This window comes from Manacus candei, unplaced genomic scaffold (genome assembly GCF_025592945.1).
Source record: "Manacus candei isolate 608988 ecotype Guabito, Panama unplaced genomic scaffold, ASM2559294v1 h1tg000023l, whole genome shotgun sequence".
Lineage (NCBI taxonomy): Eukaryota > Metazoa > Chordata > Aves > Passeriformes > Pipridae > Manacus > Manacus candei.
In genome coordinates, this window is record NW_026138071.1 from 16,284,847 (window position 1) to 16,312,176 (window position 27,330).

Sequence of the window (27,330 nt, forward strand, 5' to 3'; positions counted from 1 at the left end):
CATTATGCCCGCAGTGACTGACTCAGCCATGCTGTGGGCAGGGCACCTGGCACAGGGCTCTTGCTGCAGGGACCTTAGCTGGCACTTCAAACAGGAGACAGTGGTTGAGAAACGGCTCTACATCCCTGACAGGGAAAGCAGCCTTTTGTCTGGTACCTCCTTCCCAGACATGGAGACTTGTTTGCCTTTTGCTAGATTTTCAGTTGATTCTGGCGGTTTGAGTAATCCTGAAGGAGACTAGAAAAGTTTCAAATGCACTTAAGATTTTAGCAGGACATGTTTGGTGCTGCTGGTGTCCCTGCAGATCCCTGCCTATGTCCGAGCAGAGGCTGATCTGATTTCACACCCTTGCAACCGAGACAGAAGGCTGTGTGTGCTAAGCCAAGCTGCTCCTCTCCTTGTGCCTCCTCTCTCCTCGGCACTCCTGTTCGCCTTGGATAAAACCTCGCAAAGTCTCTCTTCGCCGCTCTGCGTCTCTTGTCGTTTGGAAAAATCCTTTGCGGGCCCAGGCCATAGTCGGCACCTCCGAGCCCGGCCAGGCCCGCGGGGCCGCGCTGTCCCAGCGCCAGCCGGTCCGACCCCCGCATCCCTGCCCGGCATCCCTGCCCATACCCCTGCCCCGCGGCGGCCCGGCCCCGGCGGGAGGCCCCGCGCTGCCGCCGGCCCCGCTGCCGTCACGTGGCCGCCGAGTTTTGTCCCCGCAGCGGTATGAGGAAGTCAGAGCCGCCGCCGCCGCCCGCAGCCCGGGCGGGCGCAGCCTCCGCCGCCGCCTCCCCGCGGCGCGACATGTGAGTGAGTACCGCGGGCAGCCGCGCCGGCGGAGACCCTGCCCGCCCGCTGCCTCCCGGGTGCCGGCGGGGCCAGGAGCCGCCGTCCGGGGGTAGCCGGGGGCGGCGGAGAGCGGGTCTGGGGGCGGGCCGGGGTGCGGGCTCGGGGCGGGGCGGGGGCGCTCCCGGGGGCTGCGCGGACGGCGGCCCCGCGCCCCCCGGTGGCCCCCGCACGGACGGACGGACGGACAAACGGAAGACACATCTTCCTTCGCTCAGCAGGCTGGCTCTCCCCGGCACTCGCCTCCCGGCGTGAGAGCCCCGCCGGCGCCGCCGCCTCGATGGAGCAGCCCCCGGCGGCGGAGGAGTGGCACGGGGCGACACAGAAGAGGAAGGCCTGGGCCAAGAGCCGCGACTCCTGGCAGGCATCGGAAGCGGAGGATTTCTCGGCAGCGGCGCTGGCCCGCGGCGAGGAGGAGGAAGAGGAGGAAGAAGAGGAGGAAGAGGAGGAGGAGGATCTCGCCGGCGGAGAGCTGCCGCTGGCCGCAGGAGCAGGTCGGTGCTGGGGGCGGCAGCTCGCGGGCCACGGGGATACCCGCGGGGTGGCCTCGCTGGTACTGACTGTCGGCTTCTCTCTCCTGCTCTGTCCCTAAGGCTGTCACAGCGTTCCCAACGAGAAGATCGCGATATGGCTGAAGGACTGCAGGTGGGTGCTCCCGCCGCCCCCGCCGGCGGGTCCCCGCGGGTTCGCGTGGGCAGCGCCGCGGAGCCGAGCGTGGCACGAAACGCGCTGCGCTGCGAGCGCCCTGCGGTGTCTCCAGCCGAGGCTGCGAGCGGAGCAGCGGCGTGTGTCCGTAGGGCCGGAGAGGAGCTGGCTTTCAGCAGCTGCTCTCCCCTTGGTGTCTCATTAATGAGCCTGAAGGCTTTCAGCCACCGAGGGAGGAACTCAGCTGAGGGTAAGGAAGGCAGCATTATTTTGGAAGCTGCACTGTTTCTCTCCGAGGGGCTCCAGTTTAAAGCTTCCGGTGTTCCCTTGGCTGGTTTTTGGTGCAGATTCAAAGAAACGGTTGCTTCCTCGCCAGTGGTTTTTGTGCGTCTAGGCCTCCAGGAGTGATGGCACAGTTTAGACTAACTTAATTTATCTGAGTTTCTTAACGTCCTCTCTCATTAACTTGAGGCACGGTATATGTTGTCCGTGTTCCTGTTACTGTTACAAAATAATCTTTGGTGTTTGAAACAGACTGACGACATTACTTTTTTTTCATTCTCAGTCACATAAAAGCATAAATGTAGCAGCTGGTTTTGTCCCGTCTTTTTCTTCATTCAGTCCTAACAGCCCTTGGAGCCGGAGTTGATGGGGAGAAGCTGCAGTTAGCCTTCCAGGAGCTAACGATGACATTTCAAGACCTCTCCTACTTGTTATTTCTAGTTTCCTTCTCCTTTTGAGAGCAGCTATGTTAAGATGAAAATTTACCACCGAGATTAGCTCTGCCTTTGTGATCTTTTGATCCAATAAGCAGCTGACTGAGCTTACTCTGTAACTGAAGTGTGGGTTACTTTATAGCTACAGGCTCCTCGGTATAGTTTTCTTCAGATCTTTACAGGCTGTGCCTTGGAGGGGGTATTGGGAGCTACAGGCTTGATATCATACTGTATCCTTAAAATATAATGTTAAGACCTGGCAGACCGTTCCTCCAAAATACTAGAATGGGAGAAGATTTTTCTGACTTTACCTCAAATCTGGTGTTCTGTTGGTCTTCCAAAATATATCCTTAAAAATTAGTATTATGAAATCAGTGCTTTATTAGAAGTATTTTTTGCCTGAGGAGGGCAAAAAATGGAGGAGTGGAGGGAGAAGAGGCCCCTGACGGAGAAATTCTTCATAATACTGCAGTGCTACTTTTGTCTGTATCTGCAGGATTTCTGTCTAGAACCTTCCCTGGTCCTGTGGTCCTTACTGTTTCCATACAGACTTTAACAGACTTTAACAAAGCTGCAAACTGACAACATAAACATCTAATAGATGGTCAAAATCTTGAGTAATAACACAAAGTTTGCGGGTTTATTCCTGTACTTTGGTAACTATCTGTTGTTAAAACTGGCACCACACACTTCCGCGGAATGTGTTTGCATCTCTGGCAGTTGATTCCTAAAATATGGGTATCTTATTTTACACTCTATTTGCATATTTTACACAGAAGGAAATTAAGCAGAAGTTTAGTCTTTTGCTAATATAGAAATGCAAATTTAGGTGACACATGTTTGTGAAACCCGTTGTGGCCCTTCCACAGAAGTCTTTTAAAGTATAACTATTTACTGTTGTAAATCTTTTCAGAAGAATCTTCTGTTCACCCTAGAAAGATAAAATCTTCATTTTTAAAAAATATTTCTTAAACCAAGCTATTCAGTCAGAAGTTAGCCTCTGACTCTAACATGCAGGATGCCAGCATGTATAATTCATGTCTGGTAAGTGCAATGCCAGCTGCCTGAAGAGGTGCACATCCCTTGTGTTTTGAAACTGCAGAATAGTTTATTTTTTTGTGTCTAATATACATGCAAGCAGTAGCTAGCATGTGTAGTCAAGTGATAATTCAATTTGCAGTGTTATAAGTAACTGTATGTATAGAAACCTTGAACTGATTGTCTCTTGATAGCAGTGTACATAGGCAAAGAGGACAGCATTAACAGATGACAGAATAGCCCTGCTGATACTCTAGTGTTTTATTTTAAAAAAACAGTGACATTTACAATTGTTTTCATTCCTGAAAGTTCCTATTTGTTTAACTCCAACATTTTTATTTGTTTATTTGTTTATTTGTTTATTTGCTTGGAGCTTTGATTGCTACAAAGTGTGGTCATACACAGACAGAGCTTCTATTTCTGGTTCATCACACAACCTCATTCTTACAAGTTAGCTCTGTAACAAGCTATCATATAGCCATTACTTCAAGTGAAGATTCAATCACTAAAATAAAGTATTTTCTCTCTTACATATTTTCTAAAAGCAGTCCTTCCCATTTTGTCTGAGTTTCTGTGTTTGTGAAATCAGAAGAAAATTGGCACTTTTAAAATCTCATTTTCCGCTTTCATATTAAAAACTTAATATCAACCCACTGCATGAAGAGATCTGCTTATAAGATTTATTCCTTTCTTTGCTTCTAAAAGCTTCAATAGTGTTCTAATATGGATAAGAAGAATTACTGGCTGTCCCTTGATATTCACGTTAGTGGTTTGGGGCTCTTATTACTTGGCATCTCTGTTTCACATCTGCTTTGGAGGAGAGGAGGGTTCCTAATATTCCATGTTATTTACCTTGGTAGACACATTTAGTTGTTTTGGTTTTTTCTTTTTATCTTTTTCTTTTTTTAATTGTTGTTCTTGGTTTTGGTGTTTTGTTTTTTAAATAAACAACTAAAAGCAAAACTCAAAAGAAAAAGCAAGTATTTATCATATGGTGATAAGAATTATGGAGGCTTAAGAAATGCCAGATGTTACCCAAAGTCTCTGGTTCATTCATGTTTTGGGAATCCTGTGCCTTTGAGAAAGGCCTCCTTTGCTCTTTCCCTGATACTTTGAAAAGGCTGCTTGCAGTAATAAGAAAGCTTATAATAGCTGAAACACAAGTGTTTGTGTTATACAGATAGAAAAGAAGAAATTTTTGTCAACTCTTATTATGACGTGTATTATTTTGATTGAATATATTTAAACTCTGCCAGTAATACAGGGGATGTGGGAGGTATTTAGGAGCCATCTCCTGTAGATATGCAGGAAGTGAGTTCTTGAAATGCTTCACAAAGAAGAGATTTTTTTTTTGCTTCAAGTTTAAAATAAACATGGCTTCTGCCCAATTAAGGCTTTAAAAGCTGAAGTTTAAACACTTTCACAGCACAGTGCAAAATCTGTGTCCTGTTCTGGAAGACCACCCGACCACAACTGGTAGCTGAGCAAACAAACCTATGGGCTGAGAGGAAGCCCCAAGGCTGTGTATTGTCATCTTACCTGCTCAGTACCTGTCCCCCATGGCAGTGTGGGCATCAAGAGTTCATTCACTTCTTCTGTAGGCCAATATTGAGAGAAGTTATTGCTATATATATTAAAATACAATAATAAATGAGCGAAAGCAAATGGAAACCTGAGGCTCCTTTGATTCAGGCACATACCCACTTACTTGCTCTTTGCTGCCTGCTTGTTGCTGTTGGCCTCCCTCCTCCGTTCCTGCGTGGCCACTGTGTCAAGGCTGCTGGGATGTGCTGGGGACCTGCTATGATGTGCCTTCAGCAGGGAGGCCCCATCCTGAGGGCACAGTAAGTGGAAGGGTCCCCCAGCCCTAATGTTCCCAAGTGCACAGGGCTACTCTGAGGCAGAGCCATGGCCCTTGCTGGTGAAAACCAGCCTGGACTAGAAAGGCAGAATTGTCCACGCTGTTGTCCAAAAGGATTTTTTGTGTGATACTTGTTCCTTGTTTAAACTGATGTTGTGTCTAGTTCTTAAATGCAAGTTTTTCAAGCGCGGGGGGTATATGGCAATAGTGTGTAACAGTGCAGGCAGGACAACAAGAGGTGTTGGACAGGAGTGCTTTTCTGGTAGCTGCTAACATGCTTTAAAGGTAATGGACTTAATTTCTAAAGGGAAATGCCAGCTTTGGTAGTTGCTTTTATGGTTTTCTGCCTGCCAGTGCATGTAGCACTGACCTGGGCTGTCAAAGTCAATACCAGCAAGTTTCTACATCAAAAAGAGGCATGGGAATAGCCACCAGGGAAGGAGAGGAAGAAGGTTGGAAGCGCACCCATCAAAGCTGAGGAGTAAACAACCAGCATAGTTATTACCTCAAGAACATAAGGCTCATTGTAGCGTGACAGGTTTAGACAATATACCCTATGTTTTTTAGACTCTGGTTGGACAGAGACGCAGAATCACAGGAGATCTGAGCCTTGGCAGAGTCTGTCCTGTCACCTGAAACACAGTTATGCACCTGGATGCTCTGGCTGGTTGCCTTAGTGTCCCACTGTGGTGGGGCTTTGCTTTGCAAAAGGCACATCGAAGTGAACTTGCTCCATATCAGCAGGCCACATGTGGAAAGAGTGAGTTCTTTTCAGAAGGGAAAAAAAAAAAAGGTTGTGAAATGTAAGGTCTGTTAGAAAGCAGATGCAAATTTTCCTTGCTTAATTTGGCCATGGCACCAAAATAAATACTGTATCAGAGCAGTGTTTACTTTTAGGTCTTTGGGCAGGTTTATGTGTTTGTCTAATTAAAAATCCAAATGAAATATACATATAGGCACATAAATCGTCTGCTGTCCCCTTCTTTATGAGTAATATATTTCTGATTTTTTTTTGAGCCTTGAAAGTTAATGCTGCTGTACTTAGTAGTGACAAGTCTTTGGTTAAATATATCTCAGAGACAAAATGTGGAAACATCTAGCTAATGTCAACAAGTGTAGCATGAACCCAGAGAGGAATTGGACCTGTCATTTTTGTGGTTTCTGCTGCTCCTTTTGAGCACCATGAGGTTCTGCAAATCTCTTACCCTTCAGGGAACTAGCAATAGGAGGCATCATCCAAATAAGAGTCAGTGTAAAGTATCAGAACTGCAAGTGACAGCTAACATAGCTGTCAAGATTTTTATCTTGATTCTTCCTGATCACCTAAATACAGCTTTCCACCTCTCTCTCCAAGAAGTTTTAAATGTGTAGAAAAATGGCAGCAGATTTTACTACATCAATGAGATTGAATTAGTCCATTCAAAAACCCGTGCTCATTTTTTCTTGGTGTTTTGCTGAGAAGCCCATGGTTTTTCTCAACAGGGGGCTGTTGCCCCTGAAGGTGTTTGAGCTTTGCAGTTATTAAGTTTTGGGGTGTTTCTCTACAAGGTGTATTTGTGTAGTGGGCTGAGGATTGTTTAGGAAGTTATTGCCAGTCCTCAGATGTTTGTGCTTTCTGGGGGCGGAGGGAGGGACAACTGCTGCTATCACAAGCTTGTTACATGCTGTAAGGAAGGACATGAAGCAGCAAGTTTTTTAAATAGTATTAATCTCTTCTGTGGTTTCAGAACGCCTCTGGGAGCCTCCCTGGATGAGCAAAGCAATCCTCTGTTAAAGGGTAAGGAAGGGCTTTATCTACTGAAACCTCTTTTGCTGGAAACTGTGCTTTCATGGACATTCATCTGAGACTTTGGCTGTTTAGTAGGAGTACAAACCACAGCGTGGTCAATGTTGCAGAGTTATTCCCCCACTGGAGCAATTGTGCCCAAGAAATTGGAGAAGGGGGAAAAGAATCTGAATAAGACTTTCTGGAGATATAAGTAAGCTCTAAAAAAAACCCAAAATGTGCAGGGAGGTAATTTTGTCTCCAAGCTTGCAATCATTAGGCAGTCTCTGCCTCTAATAACTCTGGTTGCCACACCTGAAAGTTTTACTGAGCAGGTCTGAATACTAAAGTTCAAAGTACAGTGGGAATGTGAAGCTGGTGACAGGGTGCAGAGGAATTACTTGCTGTACCTGGAGTCTTCACTTCAACTCTTAATCCAGTACAGGGAGGTGAGAGGGGAATGTCTAAGCTGGACTCAGACTCTGGATCCCCCTGGTAAGATGTCTGGAGGATAGATAACCGAGCAGCGGAAGGCACAGATGTGTTGAGTGGTACCTCCAGGTTCCTGCTTGCAGTTAATTTGCTTGCACATTGACTCAGGAGCAGAAAACTAAAACACTCTTGTAGTTGTTCTCTTTCAAAGTAATTTTTCTGTGTTCTGAGATATAACTTCTCACTTCTTAATGCATTTTTACTGCATGACTAATGCAGGGATTGTAAATATAGTCCGGTTATATCCTGTATCAAATTAAGTATCTTGGTAATATCTTTAGATAAGCTGCTGGAAGGAAAACACTGGAGCATTTTAGTTGTTGAACTGCTAACTGTATGTTTTCAGGCATGCTGGTGAGAAATGGAGGAAGTTTTGAAGATGACTTATCCCTGGGAGCTGAAGGTGGGTGTGGCAGGATTATGACTCTTTTTCTAGCAAAAAAAATTATGTTCAGTCGTCTGATTTTTATTTTGAATGACAGCATTGGCTAGAAAATCAGGATGAAGCACATAGAAAAATGCAGGAAGATTTGCTTTTTGAAGTTATTTAGACTATTGCTAGTGTTAAACATTCTGGGTCTCTGACACAAAGGTCAGAGCCAGCCCTGAATTTGCTTCTGCCTTCTCATTTTAATACCCACAGTGACAGCATAGCCTGAAGCACTCACCAAGGCTGTGAGAAAATGATTTCTCCTACTTACTCTTCTTGTCTGTGGGTTACTCTTGGCAGCCGTGCATGCCCCACTTCCACTGAATCCCTCGGGAGTGGCATGTGCGGGCTTTTGAAAGGAGGAATGAAATTCTGTCAGCCAAGAGGCTAACCTATTAAGGGCTAAGTGCTTTTAAAAATGAAAAGCACCAAAGCTGAGTAAGTATTCTGTATTAGCCACTATATACACTTGCCTTTGCTAACTGCTTGCCTTTTCTTTTCTCTTCCCTTTTTTAAGGGGAAGGAGATGTGGCCGTTCCTGGTTTACGTCTTTGTAAAAAAGACTTCTGGCCTTTCTCTTGATCGTGAGTTAGAGGTGTCCATAAGCAAACTAACAAAAGCACTGTGGATTCTGTTTTAACAGCAGCATCTTGAAGTAAAATAGCAAAAGTTATCTGCAGGACAGAGGATATAAGACATTGTCTGTTTTCAGTGTTAAAAAAAAAAAGACAAAAGTACTCTCCTGCTTTAGCTTTTAATCTTTTTTGAATTACAGCTTTTGCAAAGTGTCAGAACATGTATGGTAGAAAGCCCTTTTTTTCCACATTAGTCTTGCCCATGGTGTCAAAGTAGTGGGACAAGGCCTGGAGGAAGGAAATATCTTTAATTTGTAAAGATTTAAGACTTCTAAGGAAAAAAGTTTGACTGGTAATGACCTTGATCTGATAATGGTGGAAAAGCAGTAAATGAGTCCCTTGCTGCAATAGATTGAATAGGATTAAATTTTCTTACTGACAGTCTTTTCCACTTGTTAGATTGCCTGTAGTACAAAGATTTCATAGGAAAAGTTTCTTTGTAATGATAATCCAAGGTCTGAGCATATGACCAAGAATACAAGAGTCAATACATTTTAGAACACCATGAAACTTTTTTCTTTTTAATTTTTACTCTTATAATTTCTAAGGACTTCTGTTTTTTTGTGAGTCTTTAGCATGACTTAGCAGAAGGTAATTTCCCTCTTTTTCAGATGAAAAGGTCCCAGTACTAGAATTGATGGTTGATTTTTCTGGGTAAGGATGCGGGTGTTTCTGCTGGGCTTTGCTTCCCATCCAAGAACAAGAGGACAACAGAGCTGCTTGGAGCAGTGCTGTGTGCCCTGCCAGACAGACAGCCCCTTTGAGGCTGGTATGAATGGCCTGCCCTTGTGCAGCTGTGACTGCCTGAACCCAGATACAAGCCAGAGCCCTGTGTGAATGGTACAGAGGGCATTGGGCAGGGACCCCAGCCCACTGCTGAGCTATTTGAACCTATGGTTCAGATTAGACACTGGATAATCCTTATAGATAGGCTTACCTTCATATATGGGCAAGAATATTAAAAAGACCCCAAACAAATGTGGGATCTGTGTTTTGTGTACGTTTCAGTTTCTTTGTGATGCCTCTGAATCCAAGAGAGAAGTTGGGAGGTTACTGTGTTTAACTCTCAGTTGCTGACTTTACCTTGCTGGCACAGTGAATTGAGATGTAGGGTTTTCCTGGCAGTGCGTGTGACATCCCTTTGCTCTTTTCACAGCTGATTCTGAGGGCTGCTATAACATATGTGTGCTTCTTGCTGGTCTCTTGGGGCAAGTTTGTTAATTCTCAGTTGCCTCTTCGGGGAACCCATAATTTAAGCGTGGGGTTCAGTTCTGAAAGAATAATGCTGCCTGAGATGTTCCCATGTGGTGCTTGGCCGATCTGGCTGCAGAAAGTGCTGACTTCCCTGTCAGAGGCTGGTGACCAGGTGGCTTGGTACCTGACAGCCAGCCTCCCTCCAGAGCCCTCTCAAGTCCAAGCATGTCCTCTGGCCCCATCAGCAGCACAGGCTTCACTGAGCTCTTGTCCATGTATTGCACAGCTCAGGCAGCCATGGCCCTGCCCCACTTTACTGATGAAAAGGCGAACAAATAAAGTCTCAGCACCTGGCCATGGGGCCAGCTGCCTTTCTTGTGTTCTTTACTTTCTCTACTGGAGCAATCTTCATGTGCCTGCCTGCCTGTCCTCCTCCCCTTCCCACCCAGGAACAGCCCTGCAGCTGGTAATCGTGTCTTCAGTTGCAAAGCAATAAATGGTTTATATAACAACTACTAGCTTATCGCAATTTAAATTTCAGGTTTATGTGATTAATGACAGTATGTAAACGTGTGTCCATGAGAGATTTTATTTTTAACAGAGCTTGAATAAACCAGATTATATCAGCCCTTGACAATCACATTTATATGGAAAAAGAAAAATCTGGTTTATGCAGGAGTATTGGTAAATGTGCTCACTGTCTGCTTCTTTGTACTGATTGTGGAAGTGTAATTATGAAGGGGTCTGGATGTAACTTCTTCTTCTTTCTCTACAGCTAATCATCTACGAAGTGATACTCAAATGGAAACATGGTAAACATCTTTTTGTGTGTTTGTTTACTTCAGAGGAATGTTTATACTGGAGGGCAGGAGGGAGGATGGGCAGTGGAACCCATGGGGGCTACCACAGAGGTAAAGCTCTTCTGCTCATCTCTGTTTACATAAGAGGCAAGGAGAAGATCTAGATAACGTAGAAACAGTCATTAGGAGATGCAGAAAAAAAATGCAGATTTTTATTCTTCCAGGAGACCTGACATAGATTTTGGAGTTGCAGGAGGAAAACGAGAAATGACAAATATTAGTAACTTATCATGATTAGCCTTCTTTGCCTCACTGATCAGTCACCATTTCAGAAATTTCAAGGGAAGATTAGTTTTGCTTGTCACAGCAGATATCCTTTGGGAGTGGGGAAAAATGAAGACTTTGGGAGAGGAGAGACTCCTGCTTTATAGTTGGAGTGTCTAAATAAAGTGTGCTGAAACTAGGACCTCACTGAAACTTCAGCAAAGACTGCACAGCTGCTGTGGGCAGCAGTGTCTCTAATCCTCTGGAGCTGGGCTCTGTAAATACACTTTTAGGTGAATCCTCTGCCTTCTTTGGTTTTTCAGTAGCTGTTCTGGTGGGAGTGTGTGTATGTTAGGCTTTATATGGTAAAATTCACCCTGGAAAAGTTTGTCCCCCAGAGAGATTGGCAATAAAAGTATGTTTGAGCACAGGGTACCACCTAATGCTCAGACAGCTTCTTCAGATGCTGGGAAGAAATAGTTTGGGAATGGGAAAGAAACTGGCCCGCAATCTGGGTTGGCACTCATCTTGATTCATTTCCTCCGCTCTGGAGCCTCTTCAGCTTCCCCAGCCAGGTCCAGGGCAGTTTTCAGTCTTGTGCTGCTGGTGGGTGGCAGCTAGGGTGAGGGGGAGCTGGGTATCCATGGCAGGGAGAGTGGCCTTGCCGTGCAGAGGTGGTCTTGGAGGAGGCAGCACCACAGGGAAGTCAGGAATGGCAGGGCAAGGACTGTTCACCCAAGGCTGGGCTTCCTTACTGGAGGAGGGTGGGATCAGGGAGGGTGGGGCAGCAAGGGCAGATCGGGGATTTGTTTTCTCAGCTTGCATTTGCCTTCAAGTTCTTACCGTCTATGTACATTTTTACTGAGGCGTCCCAGGGTTTGCTTTTGTTACTGTATTTCAGTAAATGACATGGCTAATATAAACCAGATAACACTGAAGAGGAAAAGAGAAATTCAGCAGTGCTGGAGGATTAGCTCTCCAGTGAGACAGAGAATCGAGTTCCCGAACGAAAGAGGTTTATCACAGGGGTCTTCTCTGTTTGTGTTGACAGCAATGGTGTACTGGCAAAGGACAGGAGGCTGCAGTTCCACCAGAAGGGGAGAAGTATGAACTCTACCGGGTCTGGAAAAAGCAGTGCAACTGTTTCAAGGTAAAAGAGTATTATGTTTTGAAGGTCTGTTCCTCAGTTAAATGGGTTTGGCTTGTTTTATGTGCATTGTTGCATTTAGCAGGGAGAAGGCAATTTGCATTTGGTTACTTGAAAAACTTCTATTTGTTTTCAGTTGTAGTTAGCAGTAAATGCTAACAAATGGACCTAAACATTAGAAATGCCTGAAATTTTAATGGCATTTTGAAATCTGAGCTCTACAGATATAAATTACAGGATTTGATCTGTGATGTGTCTGGGCCGGTGGCTTTGGTGATGGGAGCCAAAACTTCAGATGCAGAGATCTCCACAATTATTTCCCAAAGTAGTCTAAGCTGTAGGAGTTGAAAGTTCAGTAAAACAATGTGGCTTCTGGGGTGAATTAGCAGTTGGACAGAAGGGACTGGATCTTGAGAGGAGAGAGGTAGATGGTAAACGTCTTTCATTTGTCTAGTGTTTCTGAATTACTGGAGCTGTATGAGGAAGATCCTGAAGAAGTACTCTATAACCTTGGGTTTGGAAGAGATGAACCAGATATTGCTTCAAAAATTCCAGCGAGATTTTTTAATTCAGCATCATTTGCCAGAGGGATAGATATCAAAGTGTTTTTGAATGCCCAAATACAGCGGATGGAAGTGGAAAATCCAAGTTTTGCTTTAACAAGTAAGTATGTTTTTGAAGCACAGCTTATTTATGAGTTTATTAACTATGTAAACAACTCCAAAAGAAGGTGTGTGTCTAATATTCTGGCAAAACCCCTTTACAGCCTAAAGGGCAAATTCCATTCAGATTTCATAATAAAACTCTTGCTTGGTCTTAAATATGGCAAGAGGTGACTATCAGGGTTGTACTCCTTGGCGTGAGTGGAAGGGGTTTATGGTGCGGGAGGGAAATGAAAGGCATCCTGTAAAATATGCTGTCTCTGGTTTGTATCATTTCCATCTCTTACTCCTAAGCTTGTCTTCTGTTGTAGCTTTAGAGCACTGGAACAAATAGCAATATCCCTCTGTTTCTTGTGTTCTTCAGTTTCTGGGTGGCAGTGACCTCTTTCTGTCATTGTTGAAATCTGGGACAGTATTTCTATTGACTTGGACAGGAGCTTTGTTAAGTCAGTAATGAGTGTTGCTGAAATGAGGGCATAGCTGAAATGTGCTCTTGTAGATGGAGAGAGCAACCCAAGTAACACTTTCTTCCTAGCCTTTTGTAAAGTAACTTGCACTCACATACATGTGCCATTTTTTGACTTTGTAACAGCTTTCCATGCTGTTCTTTTGCATTTAGTAAAGATTCTTGAAATGGTTTTTCTTTTTTTTTTTCATAGTATGGTATCACTTTCGTGTTACAGGACTAGGCAGTGTTAAGTCAGCCTTTGGGGCCTTTGATATAAGTAGGAGGTTTGTGGGGGTGGGCAGAGGTTGTGATCAAAATTCCCTCTTCAGTTATGAAGAGCTATCTTTGAGAATTCAAAGCATCATGTAGAGACAGATCAACAGGTCTTGGACGTGATGACAGCAAACGTCCTTGTAATCTCTGCCTTATGTTTCATTCTTGTACAGGTCGTTTTCGTCAGATTGAAGTGCTTACTACTGTGGCCAATGCTTTTTCCTCTTTGTATTCTCAAGTCTCTGGGACTCCTTTGCAGAAAATTGGTAGTTTGAATTCAGTGTCTTCCAGCAAAGAGGCATCCAGCCCTCCCCCTTTAAATCGCAGCAATACAGCTAGTCGGTTAATGAAGACTTTGTCAAAACTCAATCTGTGTGGCACACAGCAAGCCGATGGTAGCAGCTGCTCGAGTCCTTCACCTGTTGAAAAAGGGAAGAGTCCAGCTGAAGTAGGGAGCGAGGAAAATGATGTTAAAAATGAATCTAAATTACCAAAATATTCAAAAAAGAAAGATTCTCCCTCTTTTTTGGCTACTGTAAAGGAGGAGATGGCTAGTAGTCAGAAAAAGGATGGGAACACAGATAAACCTACACACCTTCCTGCTGTGACTGATGATACACGAGAGGGGACTGTGCCTCCAGAGGACGTGCAAAGTAGCATGTTGGCAAATGCCCAGGACAGACCATGCGAAGAATCTGGTCTTTTGGACTCTCCAGGCCTCAGCAGCAGTTCTAGCACATCTGACAGCAGCGTCCTGACACAAAGGCTGTCCGTGGCACCGCCGGGTAGAGACCCCTGCGCTCCACTCGCAAACCCATCCATAATGAATCTAATGCTGCAGCAGAAGGACTCCTTTGAGATGGAAGAGGTGAGTGAAGATACACGACTTTGTTTGTGCATACAGTTTACATACCTTGCTATCTGCCAGCAGAGAATGTTCCCTCCTATGTAGTTGACAGTGTTTTCTCCAGGAATACTTTAAATTCTTTGAGTTGTTGCACTTTCTCAACAGTTGTAGGCTGCTCTAATTGATCCTCTTCATGAGGTAACTTGCTGCTGCTGTTGTTGTTCCTGAGAGTCAGCAAGACAGTTGTCATTCCTTTTTTTTTTTTTTTTTAATGAAGCTCAGGTAATTGCAATCACTGGCATAACTCTTAGGAAGTTTTCATGTGTAAATAGATCTAGGTTAGGCTGTGTATATATTAAAACCTTTGGGTTTAAATTTTTACTTTACTTAAATTTCCAGCTAGAAATCATTACTTTTGTTGCCTAAAAGTAAATTCAGTTTATTAATTGATATGGATTAAGGATAAATTTGTGAATAAAGCAAGAATGTTGCTGCATGAAACAGAAAAGGGGCTATCAAGCAGGGTGAGGTGCTCATCTTGTGCAACTTTTGGTTTTGATAACAATCTACTATAAGTTGATTTGTTCCCTGGAAATTAGCACATTGAAAGTCACTGTTTGACATGACTTTGGGGTTGGCTCAGTTACAAATTCTGTGCTAGATGCCTTTTAATATCTTCATAAATACATATATCCATTTTTTAATTGATAGTTGTCCAAAAGGGAGTTTCATTTCCAGGTTCGTGTAAGTGCTTTGTTTATTAGCCTAGTAAACATGTGGTCTACAAATTTAAGAATGCAAATTTTTAACAGGCTTGCAGCTTGAATTGTGAGAATTGCATTACAGTTCTTAAATTAGCAGATGTTTTGGTGGACAAATTTCAATGTGACTCTTGTTAAAAGCTCAGCAGTTAATATTTTTGTCTATGTGAAATAGCTATTTAAAATGAAGGATTGTGATGTCATTGGTGAAATGAGGGAAGAAAGCAAGTGAATAGAAAATCCCCAAAGTTTTACAGTGAATGATGACATGATGATTTAGTAGATCCTGTACTGTCATTGTCATTTCAAGCTCTTCTAGATCAACTAGTGTTGTAGCTGAAGGTGCTCATGAAGCAGAGAAGGTAATCCAGCTCTTGTGGTTCCTGCCGCTTGTTTATACCACTGTGTCCTCACCCACATGTTGTGTGGCCATCTATTGAACCAGAACAAAGGACTGGTCCAGTTGAGAGGGGGAAAAGGAACCAGTGTATTTTGATTTATTTTTCCTGGCTTCAGCCAGATAATTTTCTTGATTCAGTTTGTTGTGTAGTTACACAAATGTTTGCATTGGCATGATCAGAGGGGACTGAGTAGCAATGCATTTTGCTGCATATCCCAGAGGAGACATCCATTTTTTGATACTCTAGGGCAAAATTTATATTTTGTATATATGTGTATGTATATATTAAAAGGAGGAGTGGAATTTTCCTTCAGTGTAAGTTGGACTGTAAAGACTTGCTGAATTCTACACAAGTGTGATGTATTTGTGAAGTTTTGGTTGACACACTTTGTGCAGTGATACCAGGGCATAAACACAGCTGTTTTGGCAAGATGACATGTGATGTGGGATGGGATTGCGGTGAATTTTTTGTCTATGCGATATAGCATATACATATCAACTGCCTACAGATCCCTGGGAGGGAGGAATTCAATTTTGTTGAAGAAAATTTAGAACAATTCCTGGCAGCATGATTTTATTTTTATGCGTCTCTAAGCAGGGTATAATGAACAATAAACTGTATTAGAAACAGTAACAATAACTCCTCCCCCTGTTTTCCCAGCTTGGTTTGGAGTGCATTCATATGCATAAGAAAGATGACAGATATATCAAGGAAGCTCTTTCCATGCTTACGAATGCCTTGAAGGTTTGAGTGCCCTTCGGAAGTCTGTGGCTGTGAAGATAACTGGTGTGGGAGTGAGTCAGGGCAGGATTTCCCCCAAACACCCGCTCCTGAGGTGGCCAATTACAGTCCTGAAGGTCATTTACCAGCATGAATATTGGCTGAAGGGACGGGGAAGGAGCTCCTGCGTGCTTGAGGAGCTGCACCGTGCTACAGACGCAGCTGGAATGCTGTCTCCCAGCCAAGGACAGTATTTAAATGAGTAGAGGCTTAGCTGTTGGAAGGCTGCAGATTTAGCCATCAGAATCAAGACACCCTTCCTGGAAGGCCAGTTTGAACAAAGTGTCTGTGAAACTTGCTGTTCCGTGTTTAAAAAAAATTAAATTTTTCCTAAACTTAAATGGTGAGCCCCTTCTATGCTGCCCTGCACTTGGACAAAATAAGGATTTCCCCCTTTGGTACAGTCTTCATTTCCTAAAGGAACAGAAACTTTAGGTTTATCGTGCAAGATTAATGCTCTTCACTTATTAATGGTGAAAAGTTCAGACCAAGTACTTCTCAAAACCCTTGTAACTGAGAAAATGCACCCTTGTGGCTGCTCTACACATGATACCAATGTAAATATGACTTCTTCTTTAGCAAGTACTAATTTTGGCCTATAAACATCAGTATCCTAATTTTACATCTTCAAATTGATAAAAAATGGAAATAAATTCATTGCTTGGTAATTCTGAAATTAGGTGGGCAGCCCATTAGAGGGAAGGGTTGAGGATAGTTGTGTTAGTGGATTGTGCATGGAGACTTGCATGTGATCCATTATGATTTTTTTCTGGATCACGCAAAAGAGAAAACATATGTTTTGAACAAAACAAAGGCCTCCCTGTTGAGATTTTAGGCATATTTTTTCCTTGTTTAAATGGTTGCCTGAGAACTGCTTTCTTAATAAGGCTGTGTTTCACAAAGTTATTAAGTAATAGGATTCAGTTCTGTGTGGTTTTAAGTTTCCCGGTTGATATCTCCATGGCTCTGAATACATTACCTTCCTTTCTTCTATTGGAAGGCGCAAGAAGTACTTCCATGAGTAGTGGCATGGTGAAGTCTGGAGTAGGTTCTGGCAAGGTCTGAGTCCTTCTGCTGGAGGATTGGTGGCTTGTGGGAAATGGTAGGGTGGCAGATGACAGTCCTTGTGTGCTGATCTTGTGACACATTTTTCTAAATGTATTTTGCTTGTTCTTTATATTCGAGTGAGGGCCCAAGAGTTCTGAATGGAAAAAGATCGTAGTGTAAAGGTGGTCAGAGGTGTTTTCACACAGTAATTTTAGTGTTTTGTCAAAGAGGAACTGAAGACTGTGTTGTCACAGGATGTGATTTCCAGGTCTTTTTGCATGCTGAGTGTAACCAGAGGGGAGTCCTGCACTGTGGGTGGGAGGTGCTACCCAAGGATCACTGTTCTCCTGCAGGAGCATTGCTGAATACCTGATGAAAGTTGGTTCGGGGGGAGGTATGATTCACTCCTTCAATTAGTATAGGCTGTTAGACTGGAGGAAAAAACCAAACAACAAAACCACGTCCTTCATGTGCAGTGTGTATAGCTTGGGCATTTTAAGCGCTGGAACATATTCCAGTTGGCTGACTAATGTTCATCTCCTCTTCCCAACAGATTCAGAGTACAGAGGGGGATCTACCACACGTTCCAGCTACGCATCAGCTAGCGGTGACCAAATCAAGGAAAGGTGAGTAGACTTCAACTGCTGGGAGACAGCCAGCTGCTGATTGTTCTTCCACCTCTGAAAGGCTGATTCATGTATTTTAAACTTCTAAAGTTTCTTTTCTCTTTATAAATAAAAAAGATCTGAATTTTTTGGTTTTTTGGGTTTTTTTGGTTGGTTGTTTTTTTGATAAATCACAGAACATTACTACAAAGTGGCAACCAAATTATAGACAAGACAACAGCCCTATAACCTCACTGGCTGTTCTCACTGCTGTACAACTGATGATAGCTCAGATGACCTGAAATGTTAATTCAGATTGTGTGGAATTTTTTTTTTTCCCTAGTCAATCCTGTAATTTAAGATACCCATTTAAACTAAAATTACGTTGTTTTAAACCTAAATTGCATGATACGTGTAGGTTTTTCCTATGCACTACTGCTCTCTCTGCAGGCTGGCTGCACAGAAGACTAGTGTCTCTACACCCACGTGGAAATTTTAGCCCTTCACAGGGGAAACACTGTGCACTGGCTCTTGTGGCTCACTTAGTTGTGCTTTCATCTCAAATTCTTATTTATATGTTTTGTGCTTTCATCTCAAAGTCTCATTTATGTGTTTTATGGCTTGGGAGGGGGAAAAAGTTGATCTTTAAGTTCATTTTGTGATTGTTACTTTGCCCCATGTTAGCAAGTGAAGTCTGTTCTCTAGCTAATACATGTAATAAAAGAAAAAATAGAGCTTGTTGCACTTAGTAGATGCTTAGCTGCAATGCAGTTTCTTGCTGAAACATGACTAGCATCTCTAGACAATAAGGAGAGGCAGAAAAACCCGTCTTAAGAAACAGAGATGATCTTGTATTTTCACAAATGAACTGACACTTGTGAGCTGTCAGCTGGATTGCATTAACATGGTTGAGAATGCTCTGGACTGAGTGCTGGAGGTTAGTGCCTGGTTATTGGTGATAGCTTGTGCTGCTATTTCATCAGTGCTTTGCTCAACCCAGCATTGTACTCACTAGGCTTCCTCTAGTACAAACATAGACTCCTAAGAAGGACTGCCAGAAACTGCATCTCTAGCTGTTCCCTTAGCTGTATTTTGGAGTTCATTACTACATGCTTTAAGTGATTACATGAAAAGAGAGATGCACTTTTTACAGGGCAGGTCTGGTTTGTTTGGCCTTGTCAGTTGAAGGAAGAGCTTTTTGGAGAAGAGCAGCTTAAGGAACCAGGAGCTACAGTCAGGGAGAAGAAAAATTAATTCTTTCATCTTCTGAAATGCTAGGTTTGTGTTCTGTTCCCAGTAGTTATTTTGCCTTCTTCTTCCACCATGCAAGGGAAAAAAGTCAGGTGGTTCTGTGTTATCTGCTGAAAGGTACCAGCAGTTCCAGCAATGGGACTTCAGTAAGACAGAAGCAGAGTATACTGGCTCATGTTTCCCAGGCAGTATGTCCCACCCGTTTCTGAATACACTTGGCATACATTAATGGTGACATTTTATTATGATACAAACATTGCCTGGAGTTTTCTGGGACTTAAGAATATGGATGCCTGCACATTTGCTGAAAGTTAGTCTGAGACCAGCATTTTATTTCACCTGGAAGATGTGGAAATCTTGGGACTTTGTTCTGTGTAGGTTTCAGTAAAATTGCCAAGAGGAAGACCATTTGATGGAGAACTTATCCAAAACATTTAAAAAACTATAGCCTTTTTTTTTTTTGCAAGTTGTCCAACATGAGACAACATAGAGACCTGTTTTCTCAGAGAGTGAAGGTTCACCAAGTTTAAAGGCATCCAAAGTTAATGGCCTCTTATTAAAAATGCTGGCCATTGTGTCTGAATGTGAAATGCCACTCTCATTAGCAATCTCATGAGATGGGATTAGCATGAAATTCAAACACAGGTCTTCTGGTGCAATGTTGATTTCAGTTTATGATCCTCTACAAACCCACCTTTTTCAGTGGCATTGACTCTACTGTGCATAAGCACTTATAAACAAAAAATTTGTTCCAGTTGAGTGCTTCCCCTGAAGGAATACTTCAGTACTTTTTTATTTTTCCTTGTGAGGGTACTTCTGTGTCAATTAGCAGGTTGAGCGTTGGTTCTTTATAACAGACTGTTATAAACCTTGCTGTGTCATTTTAGATTTAAACAGAGGGCTGTGGATGCTTCCTCTGACATTTACAACAGTTTGTAAGGCATTTTAAGAAGGCCTTTAGTAAGTTGTAAAGTATTCAAATTAAAAAAAAAAACCAACAAAACAAACAAACAAAAAAAGATTCTCTTTCCTACTGAAATAGTCTAGAGACTTAAGATATTCTTGAACAACACAGTCTGTTGCTGCTTCGGCTCACTCATTAAAGCATGTTTCTTATTTTCAGATTAGCTTTATCTATAAGTGGTAAGCTTAGATTTTACAAAGTGACTTGCAAATGAATACTTTGCTATAGTACTGTCTTTTATGTTAAAGCCTTTATAAAGTATACAAGAAATTCTGTGTTGTAGTAAATAGTGTTATGTAGTTTTCAGGTTATGTCTTCCAGATTATATTGGACTATACTAGTTTTTGCATTATGCCCAAACCTGGCATTCTGGTTTTGTTGTTGCAGACCTCAAATGCAGATGTATTTTTGTACATGTGGGTTTTTTCAGGAACACAGTAGAGAAGAATGAAAACCTTCAGGTACTTTGCACTGTAAACATACAGCACTGCTGAATGTCCACTATAAAAAAAAGCTTATTGAAAAGTTATCTGGTAGAAAGATTTGTTAGTTTGAAAACAAAATTCTTCCTGACAAAGTTATAGAGCAGCACCTTCCATTCCAAAAAATGCCCAACAAACAAGACAAATCTAGGTACAATGCCTAGAGGATGAAGTATTCTTGAGGCATTGTAATTTGTGAGTCTCTGGTTGTTGACGTCGATGACTCTGTGAAATTTTGAGTAGCCACAGACCCGGGGTTTTTTTAAGGCATCTGACATTGATAGTGATTAATTTTGAAAATTTAGCTTTCGAAAGGGAAGAAAGCACATCATCAGCACTTCCTGTCCTTAATATAATGTTGTATTTATATCTCTCCATGGGTGCAGCTCCACAGGAGATTGGAGATGGGGGAGTAAGAAGAAAACATCTGGAATAGATTTAGTATTTGTGGGAGTCTGTGCTTATCTGTCCAGATGCTAGATCTGTCTCAGTCCAGGGACTGAGAGTTTTTGCAGCAGGGCTGCCTACTGGGCTAGTTTTGTTAGTGCTGTGGTGCAGGGTGTGATCAATATGTGAAAAAGGGACAGGTGATATTTAGTCCCATAATGGGACTAAAGTTGGGAATGGTATTTTAATTTATTAATTATCTCAGAACATACAAAGTTCATTAGTTCTTTCCCAATAGCGCAGGCACAAGAAATGTAAATGTTAAAGCTTAATGAACAGTTTCCATGTATTTTTTCTCCTCTTCTGTGTGAGCAGTTGAGTGACACAGAAGGAGTGAGACTGACAGTCCATTGGTAGCTGATTATTATGTTACAATAGATGAATTATTCAGTTCTTTGATAGAGATTCTCTGATGAACCTGTGTTCTCATGTTTTGTAAACCACAGACTTCATCATCTGTTTCTTCATCATCTGTTCTTTGTTTAGAACTTTTTCAGCTTATTTAATGTATTTATGAATAACCACATTTCTTCTTCACTGAAGTACCTAAATATACTTTGATTTTATTTTTTTATGGAGCTTAAAACAGCAATCTAAGGGGCATTTTCATTTGTGCTCTGTTTAACTGGGATAAGAGTTTGATTGTTCCTTCTGGTTTTGTTCATCTTAGCTGGTTCCTTCTCCCACACTTTCCTTATTATGCTGCCCCAGGCCTCCTCCCACTAGTTCAGAAGCTTTCCTCTGTGTAGTAGCTTTTGGGTGCAGTGATCTTTTTTCAGAAGGTACAGTTGCCTTGGGGTTATGCAGGGCAAGGGATGATTCCAGGTTGGCCCCTACTACCCAGCCTTTGGTACTGAGTTTTCTGCATTTGAGGTGAAGAGGGGAGAGCCATATCTCATCAAAAACTCTGTCTCTTAAGATGCTCCATTGCCAGGAGGCATTTTAATCAAGATCTGAATGTAACTCTGTATCTTTTTAAAAAATGTTTTCAATTTTCCCCTTCTTTGCTTGAATCTGAGAGATATTCAGGTGCCATAGAGCAGATTGTATAGCTGGTTCAGTAGTTGACAGGGAGAGTGGATACCGTTTTGTATCAGTATATCCCAGCATAGTAGCTGGTATTTCCAGTCTTTACAGAACCAAACCTTGTCATTTTACTACTGAAGTAGTAGAGATTCCTGTTCTTTGTAAGTTTTGACTGCATTTACATCATAGTGGTATAATGGAGAACTCTGAGAATTTGTAAAAGACAAGGGTAAGGTGTGGTAGAAGATGACTGCTCAGAGTTAAAAAACGTGTCTTCTCTGATTTGCTTTAAAATGTTCAAAGTAATCCTAGCAGCTCTGTAACACAGAAAGCAAGGGATGACTGTATTAAGGGGATGTCTCCTTAGGTGGAACCAAGGTAGTATGAATCTGTTCGGATTGTGCCAGTCTCTTGGCATGCATAAAGACAGTGAGGCAGCTGTGATGCCTCAGCTTTAGGCTGACCTGTTGACTGTCAGTGTGTGTTGTGTAAGGCTGTCAAAGCATGTGCTTTGTAAATAACAAATGCTATAAAAAATTATCCAAAAACTGATTTTAACTTTTTTACTGTGTCTCTGAGAAGACCAAGCACTTATTTGAGGAAACATATAGATGTAATTTTCATTTTTATAGCTGAAAAGGAAATATTGACTGAGGAGGAAATAGAGCAGCAGTCGGTATTTCTCTTGAGCAGCAATAAACTTCATGTGCATTAAAACAGATGCCAGTATGTGCACTGGTGAGTTACTTTGTCTGACCTAGTTGGAATCTCTCCTCTAAGAGAGTCTAAGGCTTTCACCAGTAGTGCTTTTTTCTCTTTAATTAGAATTCACCACATAGGAAAAGAGACAGAGAACAGGCCAAAGTAGGTAACTGTTCTCCTTGAAGGAGGTAACAGCTTCCCACCAGCCTCAGCTGTAGTGACAACCTGTTCATGTCATGCTCTTTCAGCCGTATTAATTGTATTGGGCAGTTAATAAGATCTAGTCCAGTTCTCAGGGAAGTAATTTCCATTGTCTTTACTGGGAGTTGGGTGGGGATGTCTGTCTTTAGGTAGAAAAGTTGTTTATCCTCGCAGGATATTGTGGCTACCATGATAACAGAACAGCAGCACAATTTGAAAGGCACTCCCTAAAAGCTGTGTGAAATCACTGATACAGAAGCTTAGCAGGCAGTTTGCCTCTCCCCTGGCGTTCACAAACTGTGCAGGCTCTTATTTCTGCATTAGTGCAATGTTCATCAAAACTAATACTAAATAAAATGAGTTTTGAATATCCAACAGTTTCAAAACAGTTTTCATCATGCATTCCAGTGCATTGAGCTGTGAACTGGGATTAATTATATGATGGCATTTAAGTGGTTGAAGGAATGTGGGGCAAAATTCTGCATTAAGCCTCTGAGAAGACAGCAGCAAGCTCTTGCCCAAGGGTGAAGAGGAGTAGGTGGCAGGGGTCTAAAGACTAGAGGCCACTGTGGTTGCTTCCTATCTCCAAGCTTGTACACTTTTCCTGAGACCTAGAGGTCAGATAAGGTTGTCGCCTATGTTGCCCTCAGGCTGAGCAAAATGTTTATGGTGCTGTAAGGTAAAACTCACACTTGGTGGGTGCTTCCTGTTTCCCGTTGGGAACAATATACATGCAATAGTGTACTGCAGAGCTTGCTGACATCTCCTTAAAGCAGCTTTATGAGTCCACTACTTGCACCAGAGAAGGTCACTCCTGGGAAACACTGAGGATTTTAGAGCCTCTTTAGGCTATTTTAACACTTACCTAATGTAAGTAGAAAGGAACAAGCAGGAGAATTTTATCTTGCATGTATAAAATGAGCGCTGGGAATGTGCTTTGGCAGATTGCCCATTGATGTGTAAAGGGATGTTTTGTACTTGTTCGCTAAACCAGCAGAGGACCATCTCCAGCAGTTGGTAGAGGCCCCTGCATCACCCTCCCTGCTCATGTGATGCTGTTCCTTTGGGTGTATGGGGTGGTGTAAGCTGGTAGGAGAAGAGGGATCTCCTTTATCTCTGTGATTAGGAGGGGTGTCAAATCGGTGCTTGCCAACACAAAAGCAACTCCTCCACTGGCTGCATGTGAATTAACCAGTGATGCAGTTTTGTTGAAGGGGAACTCCAGCTGTGACAATATCTGCAGAGTGGTTTTTTTCCACAGCACAGGAAAGAAAAATGTAAAAGGTGGCTTCTCTTCCACTGCTGCTTGAAGTTTCAGAAGTAGGGCTTTGCGTGAGAGAGGTTTTGCTTGAAGCAAACAAGTTGTTTCTCTGTATTGTTCAAAGTGGAACTTGAAAAGGAATTGTTATCCACTTAATGTTACTTTGATGTAAAAGGAAAGCACATACTGAATGTGATTGGGCTTGAAAGGCTGTGATTTGTAAAGTAATTACAGTTGTGTTTTGCTTGCTTTAAACAGACCAGCTGTTACGGACAGCGAGTCAGCACTCCGACAGCAGTGGCTTTGCTGAGGACTCCACAGATTGTTCTCCATTTAATCAGCTTCAGGTAAGGTTCTCCTAATGTGGTTGAAATATGAATGATTATTGTGGGACAGAAGGGACCTGGGAGGACAGGAGGGATGTTGATGTTTGCTATTGTGACCATCAGTCTAGGTCCTATAAAATTACAGTTTTCAGAGCTGGACCTGCCAAGTCCTGTACAGAACTGTCTTCAAATTTGAAAGCTTTTCTGATAGGTTAATCTGGATATATTTGGGTCTAGAATAAGCTCTAAATTCAGTATGTCCTCTTTGCTGTTTCTGGAGTATCTTTTCTCACTATCTGAGGCTCCAGCATTATAGTCCATTTCTCTCATGACTGTAGTGGGTAGAGATTAAGGGTATGATTGCTATTCTGCTGGTCATTTCAATTTTTGTATCATTTTTGCTTTCCTGCTCTTCCCCCACCTCTGTATTTTTCTTTTTTTTTTAAGTTAGCAACTGATAGAAAGTGAAAACAATTTCATACTAACTTTACTGTGAAGGTAGACTACTTTTAGTCAATCCAAGCTTCCACACTTTTTCTCCTTCCAGTTCCTTTGATCTCTGTCCCAGACCTTGCTGTGATACTGACCAGAGACTGCATGTCTTAGGGAAAGCTTTTGTTCCAGCATGGTGTTTAGGTGTCTGCTCAATGCACTTTTGCACAGCGTTGTACCTGATATTTTGGAGAGCTGTTCTCTTGCTTCTCCTCAAACATTTGCACAGTAATAGCCATGATGTGGTTGGCCTGCCAGTAGACAGAGAAAAGCCTTGAGTCACACCCTGGCCCCAAGGCCATCAGTTAGCTGTCTGGGACCTAAACCGAAGCTTGAAGGAATAGAGAGATTCTGGGTACCTTCAGTAGTTTCATTTCTGTGGCTTGCATCTGCTGAACTTTTTTTTGCTGTGTGTTTTTTCCCATGTGGCACACCAAGCATTTTAAAAGCTGTTTGGCAGTTATTAGGAAGAGATTTTTCACCCTCCCCATCCATCAGTGTTGCTTTTCCCTTTTGGTACTGGTATTCTGTGCTTTCCAATTTAGTAGTTTTTCAATTGAGTACCAAAATAAAAACCAAGACAGTGCTAGTCTTTGTGTGCCCCTTAAACATAAGCTTATGCTTTCCAAGAGAAGAAAGTGAATAAAGGAAATTATAAGCCTGAGTCTCTGCAAAGGCATAATAGTCTGAGTTGTTCTGCTCTCTACTAAACCATGGCTGCACTGAAGTTGACAGGCATGTTGAAAGGTGAGTCAGATTAGAGTTGGTCACTCCTGATCTTTATATTGGTTGCAACCTGATTAAGAGTCCATTGAAACCACGTTGCAGCTAAGTTGCCCATTCACTGGAATACTGGTGGAGTTTATCTGTGTTGGCTGTGAAGGGAAGAGATTTTTCTGCTTTCTGTATGCTGTTTTGAAAAGGTGTATTGAGACTGCACAAGGTTTGTGCCATGGAGTTGCTAGGCTCTCTTCTGCCACCTTCACTGCTTTATTGAGACAAAGTGCTGAGCTGAATTCAGAAAATGGGTGAATGATGAGGCATGGGGTAATGAGAACTTGGCAGCTAGTGAAGAGAACCTGTGAAAAGATGAAGGGGATACAGAGGAGTATATATTGTTTCTTAAAAGTATGGTAAGTTAGTGCCATCTACTGTTAAATAATTGACTCTAGCAGCCATAGCTTATCTCTGAAACTCAGAAGAAAACTCAAAATTTGAACTACATTGCCTTTCATCTCTGACTTCAAAAATAAAAATTTCCGAGGGAGATTTTTATATTGAGATGGGATAATCTGCGAGGGAGTTTCATGTTGCCAAAGAAACTAGAGAATTCTCCATCCAAGTTCATGAAGTTTTACTTGCCTTACTCATAACTGAACAATGCGATGGAGGATTAGAGACCCAGATATAGACACACATAGCCCACGTGATTTCACCTAGACATTATAATCTTTTATTCTTATAATAGTTTTAATTTGAAAAGTATCTGAACCTGCACAGTCATAATATTTTGTGGCTGTGCTCTTAAGTGCAATGTTAAGTACATACTTGCAAAGATGACCTTCGTGACTGAAATCTTCTAGGTGGTTGGAGAAGGAACTATATATAGCCTGGCATACACCATACATAATGTCTTTGTAAGGAACTAATAATTAATATCCTAACGGCAGTGAGAGCTGTAAAAATCAGAGATGGGAGAATTTTTAGTTCGTGCACCAACTATGGTAAACTTTCAAGACTGTACTTTATAGTTCTCTTAGGAAAATATCTTGTCCACTTGACACCAGTCAGTCAGGCCAGCCTAAAGAATATGCATAGACCTCTTTTTTCCTGTCTCATAAAAATGCTTTTTCTGCCATTTGTTACCTGTTAAATTGGCTCCCTTACACGTGCTCTGGTTTAAACTGTGATTTAGAATGAAAAGGGGAAGAAGTATCAGGAGAAAGGAAGGAAGGATGAGCTAATAGTACTGAATGCAGTCTTCTATTGAGATTAGCATCCTAATGTGAGATTATCAGTCTTCAACAATTCTGTAACTTAAAACAGGGCAGACTGGTTTTTCCATTCTTAGTGTTGTCCTGTAACAGTAGTTTCACTACAGTCTGCAGTTCTCCTCACTTCTCTGGATACATTTCCTAATACCACCCTTCATTTCAGCACTGTGAACCTTTGTATATGGGAGATGCTATGTACCATCACCCAACTATCCATTAGTCATCATTCCCTAAAATACTAGCATTTTACTCTTTTACCCTACTGCCACTTCTATTCTTCTGGCAATATAGAAGTTATTGTCAAATCAAAAGAATGTGTGAAGTGTTTTCTCTTTAAAAAAGAAAAAAATCTTATGGTGACATACTTGACTGTGCTTGTAATGTATCTGATATCATGGTTTCTTTGTGCTCCTTCACTGTGTCTCTTACACACTAACTGCATTACTCTTTCTGCTCCCCACTCCAATGCCCAATGAATATGGAATTGGAGAAGGCAGTAGTTGAGTCTCCAGTATGTTCACTCCTTTGCTGTCTCTTATGTGTCC

General features: G+C 42.3%; 1 protein-coding gene and 1 long non-coding RNA gene across 5 annotated transcripts in view; one reads left to right on the plus strand and one right to left on the minus strand.

The window, feature by feature from the left end:
* The first annotated feature begins 686 nt into the window (after nucleotides 1–686).
* The window catches only part of ITPRID2 (ITPR interacting domain containing 2), a 41,752-nt gene continuing 15,108 nt past the window's right edge, over nucleotides 687–27,330 (plus strand). The window contains exons 1-11 of one of the 4 annotated variants that reach the window (XM_051787961.1): nucleotides 687–788; nucleotides 1,047–1,322; nucleotides 1,422–1,473; nucleotides 6,816–6,865; nucleotides 7,692–7,748; nucleotides 10,380–10,416; nucleotides 11,720–11,818; nucleotides 12,270–12,478; nucleotides 13,372–14,066; nucleotides 17,588–17,660; nucleotides 24,232–24,320. In XM_051787961.1, coding sequence (XP_051643921.1) covers nucleotides 1,109–1,322; nucleotides 1,422–1,473; nucleotides 6,816–6,865; nucleotides 7,692–7,748; nucleotides 10,380–10,416; nucleotides 11,720–11,818; nucleotides 12,270–12,478; nucleotides 13,372–14,066; nucleotides 17,588–17,660; nucleotides 24,232–24,320 — 1,575 coding nt within the window. In that variant the 5' untranslated portion in view covers nucleotides 687–788; nucleotides 1,047–1,108. Of the gene's footprint in view, nucleotides 793–1,046; nucleotides 1,323–1,421; nucleotides 1,474–6,815; nucleotides 6,866–7,691; nucleotides 7,749–10,379; nucleotides 10,417–11,719; nucleotides 11,819–12,269; nucleotides 12,479–13,371; nucleotides 14,067–17,587; nucleotides 17,661–24,231; nucleotides 24,321–27,330 lie in introns of all 4 variants that reach the window. The other 3 variants (XM_051787959.1, XM_051787958.1, XM_051787960.1) reach the window with 3 other exon arrangements.
* Nucleotides 24,331–27,324, minus strand: LOC127471232 (uncharacterized). Its single transcript, XR_007904599.1, has 3 exons — nucleotides 27,151–27,324; nucleotides 26,340–26,467; nucleotides 24,331–25,870 (listed from the first exon to the last, which is right to left on the minus strand). It is a non-coding gene; the product is annotated as an uncharacterized LOC127471232 (long non-coding RNA).